This window comes from Thalassophryne amazonica, chromosome 7 (genome assembly GCF_902500255.1).
Source record: "Thalassophryne amazonica chromosome 7, fThaAma1.1, whole genome shotgun sequence".
Classification (NCBI taxonomy): domain Eukaryota; kingdom Metazoa; phylum Chordata; class Actinopteri; order Batrachoidiformes; family Batrachoididae; genus Thalassophryne; species Thalassophryne amazonica.
Genome location: NC_047109.1, coordinates 73967176 through 73983812, shown reverse-complemented (window position 1 = coordinate 73983812; position 16637 = coordinate 73967176). Strand labels below are relative to the sequence as shown.

General features: G+C 40.7%; 1 protein-coding gene across 1 annotated transcript in view; it reads right to left on the bottom strand.

Moving 5' to 3' along the window:
• Positions 1-14674, bottom strand: part of p3h3 (prolyl 3-hydroxylase 3) — a 29409-nt gene extending 14735 nt beyond the window's left edge. Inside the window, 8 exon segments of the mRNA XM_034174469.1 lie at positions 2270-2322; positions 2456-2545; positions 2684-2817; positions 7192-7323; positions 7399-7591; positions 9227-9385; positions 9561-9745; positions 14357-14674. Coding sequence (XP_034030360.1) covers positions 2270-2322; positions 2456-2545; positions 2684-2817; positions 7192-7323; positions 7399-7591; positions 9227-9385; positions 9561-9745; positions 14357-14633 — 1223 coding nt within the window. The 5' untranslated portion in view covers positions 14634-14674.
• Between the last annotated feature and the right edge of the window lie 1963 nt (positions 14675-16637).

Here is a 16637-nt window from a genome sequence, read left to right as displayed (position 1 = left end):
TGTTGGTTTTCGGCCTTGCCGCTTACGTGTAGAAAGTTCTCCAGATTCTCTGAATCTTCTGATTCTATTATGGACTGTAGATTATGAAATCCCTAAATTCCTTGCAACTGAACATTGATAAACATTGTTCTTAAACTTTGGACTATTTTTTCACAGTTGTCATAAAGAGGTGATCCTCCACCCCATCTTTGCTTGTGAATGGCTGAGCCTTTTCGGGATGCTCCTTTTATACCCAATCATGACACTCACAATTAGTGTCCTCAGTTCCCAAATGCTTATTGAGTGTTGTTAGAAGGAAAGGTGATGTAACACAGTGGTAAACATACCACTGTACCAGCTTTTTTGAAACATGTTGCAGACATCTATTTCAAAATGAGCAAATATTTGTACAAAAACAATAAAGTCTATCAGTTTGAATATTAAATATCTTGTCTTTGTGGTGTATTCAACTGAATATAGGTTGAAGAGGATTTGCAAATCATTTTATTCTGTTTTTATTTACATTTTACACAACGTTCCAACTTCATAGGAATTGGGGTTGTAAAGCCTAATGCTTTCCTAACTCTGTGGACAAGCAATGATGTCGACGTGGGCTTGACCCTTTCGAAATTCTCAGTCGGGCCGGTGGGTGTCGTAATGCAATTTACCACCAGAATAGTAGGGGGCGCGACATGGAGAACAAGCAGGGACTTTCTTTCGACCTGCACTGCAACTGTTCCTGGTAGTTTTTTTTTCCTTTTTCTGGACTAATTTGTTCCTCGACGAGCTCCACTTCTTTATACAATTATCAAGCTCCAAACCAACATCACATGCAATTTCCCTCCATGAACTGCGAGTCACTTGATCATCTTTGTAGTTTTTCGACTCCATGTTGTAAAGTTGGTCATATTCGTAGACTTTTCAGCTAAAAGTTCCTCTATTTGATCCATGATTGAAATGTAACTGCCGTGTACACTGCAAAAACTTTTAAATATGACAGGAGAGGAAGGAGTGAAACCAGAAAAATAATTAAATTACAACCCTTGAGGTCTCTGTCACGTCGACGTGCAGTTTTAATTTTGGGGAGGTGAACGTCAGGCTACAGAGAGAGGCTAGGAGAGGGTTTGAAGTGACACAGAGGACTCCGTGTAGTTACAGAGCTGCAGAGATGGAGATTTCCTCCAGAAGATTTTAACGGCCCTGGTGACGCACACGGCTCCATTTCTCATCTGCCCCCCCCCCACAGACTCTACACAACAGCACACATGGACACAAGCTCCCCCCACCCCCTCCTCCCCCCTTGTGTTTCTGTCCCCCCCCGACCTCCGAACTTGCCATTCCTCTTTCCCCCTCCGGGAGGCCGCGCGCCACCTGCAGCAGTCCCCACTACCCCCCAAGCTCGGCTGCGCTGTATTTCTGCTGCGGCCTACACTCACTTTGCCTCAATTCAGTTGACAGACTGTTTCGAGCTTAGCGCACAAAAACAATCAAATGTATATGTGCAGTTTTAATTCTGATGTGTGCCATTATTACGTTTAACTAGTATTAATTGTGGATTAATTGTATTTTTGTCTGAGGTAATTGGGTGTGAAGATAATTTCGTTGCACTTGTGTAATGCCAATAAATCATCATTCATTCATTCATTCAGACTTAAGTAATACTCCTCATCTGAGTCTCCCTAAGTAACTGCACAAAGACATTCCAGCAGTACTCAAGGATCCTCCACAGGGAGGCCTCGAGTCCAAGAAGAGTGATTAAATGTTAGAGTGGATCTGGCCTTTGATCTTTATTCTTGATCAGAATCAAAGCAGTGAGAATCAAGAGGGTGATCCTGACGTTTGATCCCAATTGCTGAAGTAATCAGCAATTCTAATAACAGGGTCAAAGAGAGACATGTACACAGAAAAACAAAAACAAAAGCATAACCTCCTTAGCAAAGATAAAAAAAATGAATAACCAGAATGAAAGATCAAATATCGACACTCAGTATCATAGATCAGGATAAAGTCTGAGTGACCAGGATTGAAATTTTGGATGAAATGCCAGAAATCAGATCAAATCTCAGCGTCAAAGATCAGGCTCACAGGTCAACTAACAGAGAGAAAGGTGAGCAATCGCAATCAAAGGTAAGAATGTTAGAGAAGAGATCACAGAATAACCCTCTCAGACTGAAAATGACAGCGACAAAGGAAAAAGTCAACAGATGTAAACAAAGAACTGTTAAGCCATGGTGGTGGTATGCATTCTCTGAGAGTATTCGAGCTTCTGAATGACTTTCTTCTATCTCACCTCCAGGCCTCTCTCAGTGATTCAGGTACAACATCCTCTGGAGTCCAAAGATCCTACATAGAAAACAACAAACTATTTACAATTGTTCCCTCATTCAAGAAAATATTGCGTATCCTGAGCCAGTCCCCTACCCCCTTAACAGGGCTAAGCAGTTTCACAAAATGAATGAATGAGGTCAGAACTTACAGGGTCGGTGAAACTGAAGTCAAGGTGCTCCACACCAAAATAGATAAGCTTCTTTTCCTGCAAAGCACAGTGAACATATTCGACGATCTCCTGTGTGACAAACACCCAGAAATATCATTGAAGACTGTGACTGATGACTTTCCCGGACGTCTGGACAGATTATATGAATTTAAAAAAAGGTACTTAGATGATCAGTGGTGGCATAATATAATTTCTACTGTGTGGTACCTGCACAGGCTGTGTGTCTTTGTCTCCACCTAGTGTTTCATAGTAGAGCTGCAGGTTGTCTAAGGAGTCTGCATCAGAGGGGTAGAACAAGAGGAGAGAGCGAAGCGTCTGCACTGCTCCGCTAATATCGCCAGCTGTGAGTATGCCCGTATGCAAAATGTGGAGGAAAAGTTCAACTTGAAACTGCAAACTGAATTCCGTGCAAACATGATGCAATTTATTTATTTTTTTACAGGAAGCATCTGACCACCTATTATAGCCCAGCAGTTAAGGGATAGAATCGTGCACTTTTTTACAAAAGTGCCAAACTTTGTCCAGAGACGCTTTTGGTTATATTAAGTCATGTCAAAGTGGGAGACATTTGATTTTAGCCCTGTATCCTGCTTTTTTTAAAAGGGTGTTTGCATAGTTATAATACAGTGTATATTTTGCTATTCATATGACAATACGATCATATGGTTATTATGTAGGGGGCCAGTGATCAAGATTGGACATTGTTAAGCTGTAGAGAATGGCTACTGCAACTAGTGCAAAGCTATACTGAGCTTATGTGATCATGTATCGTCCGTCGTGCGGCGTCATACGTCGTCGTACATCCTTATACATTAGCAGGCTGGTATGTTTCAAAATGGAAAGAGGTACAGGACTCATTTCAGGCCTGTAGGGATCTTTAACAGGCCTCTACCTCTGAGACATAAATTAGGTCACTGTGATCTTCCTAGCATGAAAGCTGTAGAGAGTAGTTCATTAAAAATATTCATGAAACATTTGTGCATATCTAGGAAGTTTGCCAACCAGGTATTTACAATGTTTTCAGTTAAAAAAATATGGTGATAATCGTCTTAATACCAATAACATAAAATAATAATGATAACAACAACAACAATAATAATAATAATGGCTATGGCCACAAAAACAAAATTGATTTCTTGTAATTAAAAAAGCATTTCTTTCCGTTCAAACACTGTTGTGTTTACACTGAGTGTAAATATGTTACAGTGCATGAGTAGCATATTTCCTTTGCCCTATGCTCGCAAACAGCTATATTGCATAAGTATACTGATATTCACAATGAGTTAGACAATATTTAGTCACTTTCCCGAGATTAACACTTTTTCTAAAAGTGTAAGCACACTGAAGTACATTCGAAGCATCCCTACTTAGCCTTAATACATTTTTCATAACCTCCAAGTTTATATTATGAACTTAAAAAGACATTTGGATAAGAGTTTGTCATGAATTATATGCTGTAGAAGGCTGAAAATAGTTATTCTCGTAAACCCAAGTTTTTAGAGTGTAGACGTTTATGGATTCAATGTCTCCCGATCTTATATACTTCAGGACACTATAAAGTACCTCTGATAAAGTTCTGGCGCTTTTGTATAAAAGTGCATGATTCCCCTAAAATTTGTCCCTTAGCCGCCAGACTATTAAGCAGTCCTCACTGACAGTATTGGAACGGCGAGTCAAAATCATTTGTTTTTGCTATACACTGCAGCCATTTGGTTTTAATGGATATAATGGAACCCAAACGGCGACTTTCTATTTACTGAAATTGAGAACAAAATGGTGTGTACATAAATATTTATAAATTGAATATGAAAAGAAGTCAGATTTTATATTTCATAGTTTTTACATCTACCTGTGTTTCAGACCACCCTTTTTTTTTTTTTGAAGACGTGACTGACAGGTGTTTCTGGTGACCCAGGTGTGTCTTGTCTGAGTTACAGTTTAAACATAAAGCAGCTCTGAATGTCTGTTCTTGGTTTTAACCTCTGGCTTAAGGTGTTAAAAATCATAAGCCAACATGAAGACCAGCGAGGTGAGAAAACATGAAAAAATACAAATAATAATCAATCAAAGGCATTGCACAAACACTGGGCATTGCCAATAAAACAATTTGGAGTATTCCAAAAAACAAGATAAAACAGACAGAAACTGTGTTCATTTACTGCCGCTTATCTGTGTCTGGGTTATGGTGGCAGCAGACTACGCAACTCATCCTGTGCTTCCCTATACTTGGCCAGGCCCTCTAACCCCTTCCGGGGGGATCAATCAATGTTCCCAAGACAGCTGGGACATGCATACCTCAAACGTAGTCTGGGTCTTCATCCCAGTAGGACATGCCTGAAAGATCTCCCCCTTGGGAGACAACCGGGGGATCCTCATCTGATGCCCGAACCACCTCAGTTGGCTCCCTGTTCAATGTGACAAGCAGTGTTTCTACTAAGAATCCTTCTAAGATATTTAAGCTTCTCACCCTGTCCCTGAGCATATGTCCATATACCCTTGAAGTGGCGCTTGTATGTGTGACCTTGATCTTTCCATCACCACCCAAAGCCCATAACTATAGGTGATGATAGAAGTGTAAATCAACTGGCAAACTGAGAGCTTTGCCTTTCAGCTCCAGCCCCCTCTTCACCATGAGTCTATCGACCTCATGGTCTAACTTACCCCCCACTTGTGAACAGGATCTAAAGATACTACAAATATTTCATTTGGGACAGTACCTTGCCCGTGACTCAGGGTTGATCAAGGAAAACAATGACAGGCGATGACGGATCCGTGTGAGAGCAGTAAAGAAAAACCCCAAAAACCATGCTCAGTGACATCACCAATGACCTCCACAAGGAGGGGGTGAAGGTATCACAATCCAAAGACTGAAGAAGACTTTGCTAACTGAACTATAAGGTCAAGCTACAACCAAATCACTTATCAGTTATAAATAACTTTTTAGTGATATGAGACAGAAACTGTTTTTTTGCTGAAAAGTTAACGCCGCAGATTTTTGATCCACCGTCAACCATCTTAGAAGCTGTGTGATAACGTGTGGAATGTGAGTGTCCAATCGGAATTGGTTCACCATCACATGGTTTTCCAAAATCCAATTGTAGGGCAGATTTACCTCACGTGATGAACCAAGGATCGTTTTCAGGAGTGATATCTTACTAGTTGGCCCGTTTGAATAGCCCCCTAACTCCTCCAATGCTCCCTGCGCCATTACACACAGCGAAAGTGAAAGCAGATGGAGAGACTCGCATGACAATCTCACGTGCTCAAACAAAGAGTGTGTAACTATCAGGATTGCTCCACTAGTTTGCATTTGAATGTTACTGGATTACTCTGAGGCTCTCTCCCTCTGCGGCGTAAAGCACTGTTTACATATCAATGGGGTGAGGGAGAGGGGCCGCTCCTCAGACTGTAAGGAGCCAAAGTGTGAAATGAAAGTTGCTTGCACAGTCAGACAGAAGACTCCAAAACACTGTAGAAATAGAAATTTGTGACGTGACCTTTGTGTAATAGTAGACAGCTGAAGACAATCAAAACGCATAAACCATTTTGCATATATTGTTCAAAATGTGCATTTGTGTTTATTGTTTGAACTTTTTTGTTGTACAGTCTTTCACACAAGACCTCAAATTACCTTTATAAAGTGTCAAAACAGTTGTTTATTATAGTTTGCTGTGTTTTGAATAAATGTGTGTGGAAAATTATTTTCCGCTTTACTTTTTCCTTTGCTTTACTTTTTCCATTGTTATTTCTGATTGTAAAACTTTATTATACTTATAAAACACAACAAAAGCATATATACTGTATTATGAAAGAACAGGTTGTCCTGAAAAAAAGAGACATAAAACTTGATTGTGGGATGCAGGGAGAGCTGTTAACAGCAATAATAAAACATTTATGCCAGGCGAGTGAACTGTTGAAAAAATGCCCTCGGACACCAGAGGGTTAATAGTTCCAAAAACACTCCAACCCATCACATTGTTTACATGAAAATCATACAAAAACAGCAAACAGTACGGTAACATAACTGCCAGCAAACAGTTCTGTGTGAATACTGAAATCTAGTAATTGTTAGAATGGCCTAAGCAATGGGTCACCCCTTTGGGTCTGGTCTGCTTGAGGTTTCTTCCTCACTATCATCAGATGGAGTTTTTTCTTTACCACTGTCACCTGTGTGCTTGCTCTAGGGGTTGCTAAGGTTGGACCTTACTTGTATGAAGCACCTTGAGGCAGCTTTGATGTGATTTGGCGCTATATAAACTAAATCTGAATTGAAATTGCAGGCTACCTAGTAGCTACTGATGTACCAAGGCTACACAAGTATGGGTTTACCAAGCTCAATCAAAGTGCTAATGATCAAGGAAAGAAAGAAGTTCTATAAAGTTGTTTTTTCCTGCATTATTTTTTTTACATACATTTACATTTCCAAAAATATACTTTGGCTGGCAAATTTAGGGGTTTGATGCCCATGCTTTAAAATACTGTCTATCCCTGTATGTGTTCCAATAGGTTTTCTTACACCCAAACTGGGTGGACTGACAGAAGAGACGCTATCTTCTAAGTAGGTTAACATAACATTTATCATTCATTCTAATCTCAAATCCAAATATCTTCAGTGTCTAGAAAAAACAACTGAATAAACGTTGTTGTTCCAATACTTTTGGAGGAGACTGTAGGTGTGACGGATTACATAGAAAGTGCTGCTGTTCAGCCCTGACCTTTAAACTGTGCAATGTGCAGATGCTCCAGCTGTGTAATCAAGAAGTCCTCCTGAGCAGAAATCCTTCCAGGTCGTGTAGCGATCTGAGTCACACAGGACTGCTTACATGAGAGCAGGGACAAGGAAAGAGCTAGACAGGAAGTAACGTTCATTGCTCAGGTCAGAGCGAATCAGTCAGGCATCTGTCTTTAATTTGACTTTTTACCTGCAGCCTTCTCGAAAACGCCACTGGCAGTGCCTACCCCTCTGTCCTCGGGCAGGCGCTGGGGCACTACCTCACACTGCACCCTGCACTCCTCTATCTGCCGCAGTGTTTCATTCACACACGCTTTCCATTTCTCAGTTGCACGCGGCCAATCAGAGGAAGCCTCATCGTGCAGTGCAGAGTCATACAGAACCTGTTTGATGGCACGAGAGGGGAAAGAAGAAGATAAATTCAAAACACAGCTGGGGTTGCACTGGTGTTTGTTCAGAAAAATAGAAGTAAGAAATAGTACAGGTGTAATAGCAGTTAGTTCTGCCACAGTACAGCAAAAAAATAAAAAATAAAATAAACAACCAAAAACGGTGCATTCCAACTCAAGCTGGCTTCTTTCTGGAGTACAAATATTTGGGCACTGACAATGCATGAGCTCACAGTGTATATGTTCAGGTTTAAATTAAGCATACTTATTCAAATGGTTTTGAATTACTGGTAATTAATAATTAATAATAATTGGTTACTACACCAGTCAAGGTCAGTACCCATTTTCAGCTGGGTGAACTGGGGGAAAGCAGATCAAAGTGTCCTGTCCAAGGACACATGGGTAGCCTGAAGCACACACTCAAACCGTGGTCCTACCTGAAGCACACACTCAAACCCTGGTCCTACCTGAAGCACGCACTCAAACCGTGGTCCTACCTGAAGCACGCACTCAAACCGTGGTCCTACCTGAAGCACGCACTCAAACCGTGGTCCTACCTGAAGCACGCACTCAAACCGTGGTCCTACCTGAAGCACGCACACAAACCCTGGTCCTACCTGAAGCACGCACTCAAACCGTGGTCCTACCTGAAGCACGCACACAAACCGTGGTCCTACATGTTGGTAGTCCAACTCGTATTCCAGAGGTACCTCCTCATTTTGAAGACTCAAACTTAACTGAATAAACAAATTAAGTCAATAAGCTGTATTTGTACACACTTTAAATCTGGCACATGCTCAAAAGTCAAATCTGCAAATCTTCAGTCACAAGGCCGCTTCTGTAAGGCTCACCTCTCCAAAGAATTAACCGAAAAATAATAAACTGTCACCCTTTTTTTTTTTTGGGGGGGGGGGGGGGGGGGTGTCATGTTTAATACTTTGTGGTAAAAATCTAGGACCATAGAAATCACCGGATGTTGTACATTTTCACTGCTGCAGTCTTTACTTCTTGCTTCCTTACCTCTGAAGGATCTGTGGAGGTTTGTCAGCATAATGACGCTCTTTGTCAATGGAAATTATGTCATTAGTTAACATTAACTTACTCCAAATGTGACTACAAAAACACTTTTCTAATTATTTAACTGCTTATATGTACTATAAATGAAACAATAAAAGAAATATTTATTGTAATAGTCACATCTGTCTGCCTGCGGCGATATCTTCAAAACACAAACAGCAATTTTAATCAAATTTGATGCATAAACTCAGTGGACTGTCCTCTCACAACACAGGTCATGTCAAGGTCATAGGTCTAAGGCCAAGGTCAAATAAGAGGTCACCTTCTAAAGCTTAATAATGACCATACCTCAGAAATTACATGAGATACTAAAACATGGATACACCTCTGCATTCCTAGTGCTAACACACGAATCACACCTCTGACATCAGTGATGTCACATGATGACATCGAGAGAAGTCAAGAAAATTAGATGGCAGTGGGACAGCATTGCCATCTCCTGGAGGCCTTGTTCCTATAGCGTTCATCTGATTACAACAGCAGAACATTAGCTACTGCTATAACAACCCCACCCCATTCTCTTTTCCAGACCAACCATCCTTTTCTCCTCACCCAGTGTTTCTCCTTGTCAATCTCTCTGTCCTGGAACGCCTCATCTGTCATGCCTTTCATCCGTCTGTACTTCTCTATGTTGTTCCTCATCTCCAGGTGACTCGGATTGGCTACAAAGTAGGTGTGAGCTGCCGCTGCCGCCTTCTGCATCTTTTCCAACTGATGTGAAGGAAGGAGAAAGTCAGCACAGCATGTCAAAGGGAGACAGGAATGTTTCTATTATACGTGACAATATGACAGTGTGTCAGCAGTAATAAATCACAGTGTGCAATGTGAAAAGAACAGGCACTAGTACCTCATGCAGACTTTTATGGCTGTGTACAGAGATGCTTACTTTGTAGTATGTGATCTGTAGAAAGTTGTAGGGGTTGCGAGTACCGAATTCATATTCTATGTCCACAGACACTGGAAGCTGTCCTAGATGTGTGATGAACCGCCCCATGCAGAACTTCAAGCATTCAGCTTTCTGCTGCACCCAGTCCAAAGCCCAGAGGTCCCACAGGTGACCCTCAGCAGAGTCTGACCAGAGAGAGAGAGACAAATCAGAGAGAGAGAGAGAGATGGGTCATTATGAGTGATATGAGTGTGTGTGTATTATGGCAACTCATGTGTGTACAAGCTACTTATACTACTCTGGTGATTATGACAATTATTTAATAAGTGTAATGTGCACACAGACAGCACACACTCAAAGTAATAACACCAATCATTTTTGCCTCCTCCGACCAAAAGAGACAGGCTTTTAAACGTCAGTCTATAGGTCTTTGTGCAGCACAGGCATGAAATAAGAATAAGGCATTCAGAGAACGCATAAGGCCATAAATGTTCCCGAATGCTTAAAACGTCTTCTGGGTCCACATATGTACATCCAAGGATGCTTCTCCTTCAGTCATTATGTAATGGCTGGAGCCTTTAGCCAGAAGGTTGTGTCATCAGATGGTTACCAACAGTCATAAAATGTTTCGACCTTTAATCATAACACTCTCCTGTTTGCGAGTCAGTAATGGTGTCCAGCCTCTACTCACTCCCTCCTGGGTGCAGCTCAACTCCTCTGTCCTGCTCCATATCCAATAAGAGGCGCTCTGTACTACCTCCCCAAGTCTTCATACTGCCTTCTTTCTCTCACTCTCCGTCAAACCTGCAGCTGTCAATAACTTCCAGGGAAGTTGGGAAGCTGGGAAGCCTCTGCATCCTACCTCAGCCTGCAGGTACAACCATGTCTACCACCCTTTGTCCTTGCAGTCCTGCACCAGGTCTTTGTAGTGCTCAGATTTCCTCTCAAATGCCTCCTCACACCCTTCTTCCTACGGCACAGTGAGCTCTGCCAGGATGATCTTTTTTCCTTCAGTGGAGAATAGGATGCATCAGGTCTTAAAGTGGTGTGGACGACAGCTGGAATGCCCTCTTCAGGTCTACTCTAAGCTTACATGCTTGGGCTGACTGCAGAAGACTTGCCCTGGTGGCATTGTTCCCTCCTTAATGAATGTTACTACAGGTGGCAGCTTGTTCTGGCATTGATGTTTCATGATTCTCTCCTGCTCTAGGATGTCAGCATGTTCTGTTTCAAATTCAAAATAAAATTCCTCATTTCCTAGAACATCCATCTGCACACTATCACCTCAAGGGAGGTGATGGTCTAGTGGTTAAGCACTGGTGATCCAGCCACACTGGAAAATCACTAGGGGCCCTTGGGCAAGGTCCTTAATCCCTAGTTGCTCCCAGTGTGTAATGAGTACCTTGCATGGCAGCACCCCGACACTGGTGTGTGTGTGTGTGTGTGTGAATGTTAGTTTATTAGTTTATTTGAAGGACAATGTACAGCATCATTAAGCTCTAAGAGACAGAGATGAGCTGCACCAGATTATAGCTAAATACCTAGTTTCCATCCACAGTCCCTGGGCACATCAAATAAATTAACAATGTAATAATGCAATATTCTAAAACTCCTCTCCCACAATAAATCACTGTCACAGGCAAAGTCCAACCATATCACAGTCACTCACAATCAGATCATAACACACACATTCATCTACCACAGAACACTTCACCGTTCTCTACACAATACTAATCAATTTCATTTCTACTAGTATTTACAACACACTTACATATCTGAATCACTAAACAGAGTAGATTGTATGTAAGAAAACATAGAAATAACACTGAACAATTTGAGGCATATCTGTAAAGCGCTTTGAGCTTCTGATGCAGATGGAAAAGCGCTATATAAATGCAGTCCATTTACCATGACCAAATTTGATCAACAACCTCTCACAGTTTTTTGAGGAAATGTTGCTATGTGCCAAACATTCTTCTGGATTTCACTTCCAGAACACATTCCGTATCACTTCCAAAACTGAATTACTATTTTCCTGGAACACTATCTATCTGCTCACCAATTTTCATTGAAATGTGTTCACTACTTTTAGGGAATAACCCTGTTGTGTCTGATGATTTGCGGACGTTCATGCTGCTTATACAGTCGCAAATAGATCTTTAACGCGGAGCCAGTAAAAAGTTTTAAAACGGAATTTTAAAATGGCTATTTGCGACCGTGTAGCAGCATGAATGTCCGCAAATCATCAGACACAACAGGGTTATTCCCATTCTAATTCAGTTCCATCAATTGCAAGGTTTATTTTTCTGTATGTAATTCAGTCAGCGAGGCTTATCATTGAACCGAAACAGCGGTCAGGGCGTGGAGTAATCCATCAAACGTGAAAAGCCATCAAATGTGAAACGGTAATTCTGTATCAGAATCCACATCAGTACTTTCATATGGTAGCTTAAATTCATCCATTTAGGCGGCGGTGCTGGTACACAACTTTCTCTCGCTCTCAGCTAACAGCTAACATCATGCACAGCCAGTGTTCTGTCGAATTGTGAGTCTCGTCGCATAAATCGACAGCTCAGCGTCCCGACAATATTGCACATGCGTGTGCATGCACAGTTGTGTGGAGGACAGGAATGACATCTCATAAGAACAACGGTCAGGGAATAGAATAATACATCCAAATGTAAAATGGTCAAATATTTTCCCACCCTTACCCCGATATTATACTGTCTGAAATCTCACACGCTTAACCAATCAGATTCATGGAAAAAATGTAACTGGATTAGAATGTGAGTTACCCTGCTGTTACCCACTTGTCTCTCTCTCTCCACTGCAGCAAAGTGCAAAAATGACTGCTAAATAGAAGCAACTCATTATGTGTGGTCAACATGGTGCAACACAGACTTGATAAAGGATAAATAAAGTTGATCTTATCTTTGGTCATTGCTGGCGCCATCATCCAAGACGCTGACCAAAGTCAGCCTTCTAGGGTGGTGTCTGACATAGGCTGTGCTGATGATGTAGCCTATATCAACGCTGCTATCTCAGTGAATTAGCATCATTGCAAGGCCTATATGTCGCTGTGTGACTATGCTGCTGCAAAGAGGTGCTGGATGCAGGCAAAACAAATAGAATATGCAGTGGCATTTTAATGTTAGGACACACTGTAGCATGAGGAAGGGAGTCCACCAGTGTCTCCGCCATCAATGTTAATCTCAGAAAGACATACTCTGTGCTACAATACAGAAAAATGCACATTTCAAGCCTCGGATTTCCAGGTTTTCCAGATCCTGAACCCATATCATGGGTGTGTGGCAAACCGTGCACAATTAGCATCTTCAGTTCTGTTGACAATCCTACAAACAGCTCTGGGAATATATCCAGAAAAGTGTGATCATATAAACCTCTGTCTTTCCTCTGCAGGTGCCACTTGGATGAGACAATAAACAAATAAAACCTATAATTTATAATGTAAGAGTTTTTTTTTTTACAGTTAGATAGACAACATTTATTTTAGCTGACTGACTAATCTGAGTATGGAGTGCAAACCTGTTTGTGCAACTATGTGAATTTTATAAGAATTCCACCATTTTTTGTGTGCAGTCGCCTGTTTTTAGGGAGCAAAAGTAAGTGGACAATGTCTTTGGAGCTGTTTTTTTTATGTGTGTAGTATAAATGCATCATGGAACTATAAATGTATAAACTCTGTCATTATAAACACACAACGTAATGGCAAGGGCACTGCAACCAAGTCATACACGATTTCATTGACCAGTAGCGGCGCCAGGAAAATTTTGCTGGGGGGGGGGGGCTGGGGTAAAAGTTGGAGGGGCTCCACAAAATGTCATCGAAATGAACAATATATAGTAAATTGCTTTATAACTACCAAGGTATATGCTTTAGTCACCCGTGCTCTTCTAAAATGTGGTATCAATGCACACACACATCACTTAGAATGATTGCAAGTTCAGTAAACTTGCACATAGGCATAAATAAAGATAAGTGAAGTCTTAAGAGTGGCCATAATAAATATTTAGGAAACCTCATTTTTTGGAGTATGGAGTTAAATTTGTCTCATTAATACTTGCAAATGCACAGAGAGTAAAGTAAGTCCCTTCGGCTGCTCCCTTGTTTGCACTTGGGGTCGCCACAGCAAATCCAAGGTGGATCTGCATGTTGAATTGGCACAAGTTTTACGCCGGATGCGATTCCTGACGCAACTCCACATTACATGGAGAAATGTGGCAGGGGTGGGATTTGAACCCGGAACCTTCTGAACTGAAACCAATCGCATTAACCACTTGGCTACCACCCCTGCAAATGCACAGAGAGTGATTTACAAATATCCTCTGATTTGTATACCTGCTTTGTGATCCACAAACACAAATTTCTGATTTGTAACATGTGTGTGGGTTTTTACAAATAAATGTTTATTTGCAAAACTGAAAATTCTGTTTGTGAAGGGATTCAGCATTGGTGGATCACCGAACACACACATTCATCACTTTGCTCAGTTACGGAATATTGAGACATTCTCAGCACAAAAGTGCAGTTGAGATCCACAAATATGTCAGTCGCTATCCACATTATTGGCAGAATGATTGGGGGGAGCTGAGGGGGGACTTGGCTCATTATTGGGTGGGCTTCAGCCCCCCTTGGCGCCGCCACTGCTTTTGACATTTTATAAACGATTTGTTTGATTATAAATCGGCATTAACAGTCCCAGTCCTCAGATGTAGCACATCAAAAACTCCGCAGATTCTCCGGTCTTTTTATTTTATTTTATTTTATAAACTTACCCAGGTGACTGAGCGCCTCTCGACCCGCTGCCACGCACTGATCGTGACACTGTGCACGGACTCTGAACACGGAATCTTTGGTGAAGATGGATTTCTCCAGCAGCTCTTCAGCCTTCTCCCAGTCCTGGCTGAAATATGCTCGAACCCCACTGTAATACAAAAAATCATACGGCTGCAGAAGAGCGCGCTCGCTGCTGCTCGAGGCCAAACGAAACAGTGTCAAAATCACCACACGCCACGCCACGTATACAGAGAAATGGACCATGAGCCTCGCCATGATCCGAGCCCGAAGCTAAGTACAGGAGGACTGGAAGAAGAGGAGGGACTTCGGAAGCATTTAGGGAACCGAGAAGCCGCCCTTAAGATTTTGAGTGTGGCCTTACACTCAACTTTACGGTAATCCGCGTTTTCCTTTTCAACCACAAAAATACGGGAAACAAAAGTTACCGTTATAAATACAAAGTCTATGATTTATGACGCTATAAAAAGTGGTGTGAGGATTATGACGAAAACTGTGGCGAGACTGTCCTTGAGTGAAAGAAGAGTTCAGTAAATTTTGGTGACGTTTTGGTAGCTTTCTCAGGGCCATACTAAAATACGAAATGGGGCGAAATGGGGGTGAAATCTAACGAAATGGAGCAGAGTGAACCAGACTGACTCCAAATAACTCCTTTTATTTAATTGTTTAGGTTTCGGGTTTTTTTTTTTTTTTTTTTGTGAGATGCGCTCAGTACATGTAGTAGGGACAGGTGCGCCATCTGGCGTTCAAGAGATGAAACTTCAGTCAATGGGTCAGTCTGCTCCATTTTCGTTACGTTTTACCCCCAATTCGTGATTGTCAGTCCCTATTTCATCCCATTTCGCTAAAAAATTAATAAAAGTCCTTAACTGAATCATATTTGGAGTCAGTCTGCTCCATTTCGCTACGTTTAACCCCTGTTTCGTTATTATCAGTCCCCATTTCGCTCCATATTTCGCTTAAAAATAAAGAAAAGTAATAATTATATTGAATCATATTTAGTCATATTTGGAGTCAGTCTGCTCCATTTTGTTACCTTTTATCCCCATTTCGCCTAAAAAAAAATTAAATAAAAGTAATTAAGTGAATGATATTTAATCATATTTGGAGTCAGTCTGCTCCATTTCGTACTTTTTACCCCCATTTCGTGATTATTAGGCTGCATTTCGATTTCGTATTTTTGTAAAGTATTTGCCACGATGCGGTTTCAGGAAGATCTAATCCCTATCTAATCTAATCGGTGGGTTGGCATCTCGTAGTTTATTCAAGAAGTTACATCTTGATTCATTTTGTGTGTGTGTGTGTGTGTGTGTGTGTGTGTGTGTGTGTGTGTGTGTGTGTGTGTGTGTGTGTGTGTGTGTGTGCGCGCGCGCGCGCGCAGAATTAGTCGAGAAATAGATCAACAATCAACAGAAATTAGCTTTTTCAAAATAATTAAAATTTAATGACGTGAATAAGAACATATAAGATTTTTAAGCACTGTTTAGCAGCTATTTACATTTATTAACATGTATTTTTTTTTTTAATTGTTTTTACAGCTTTATTCCATTTTTGGTAGTACACCAAATTTTTATCTTATTTCTTAGCTATGTGATTGTGCTGCTAACTTATTTTACATTTTTTATAAACATTGCCATATGTATTGTTCATTCATCACGTATTCTGACATTGTATATGGTTTGAGTTTTTGTTTTATGTGTTAACCACAATGGAAAAGTGTTTTCACTTAAATGTGTTATCCATGTATTGTTTGATGCACATGCTGTGATCTGTGTATTGAATTGTAGTAAATGAATTCACTCAATCAATCAAGATAATAAAACAATTAATGCAATCAAGCATATCGGATATTTAAAATTCATTCTAAGCACACTAGAGACAGAAAATACATTTAGAAATGTATAAAAACTTTACCCGCACACCTTGTGCCAAATTTATTCCTCCGTTATTTTTGAGAAATGCTATTTTAGTTATTTAGGTTGAGATTCTTCTAATTATTATTCTTATTATATCAATTGCATTTTCAAAACACGCACGTTTCTCTCTCTCTCTCTCTCTCTCTCTAATTTATATAGTATACTTTACATTATAGTCCATAAGAGATTCATGTCATATTTTTATTAAGACAAGGAAAAAATTCAGGCATTTTCTGCAGACATGAAAAACATGTTTCATTTAAAATGTTTAAAAGTTGGGACAAAATCCTGGAACCAATATAAAGATTAAAAAAAAATTAACATGGTAAAATCTGGGTCAGACTGT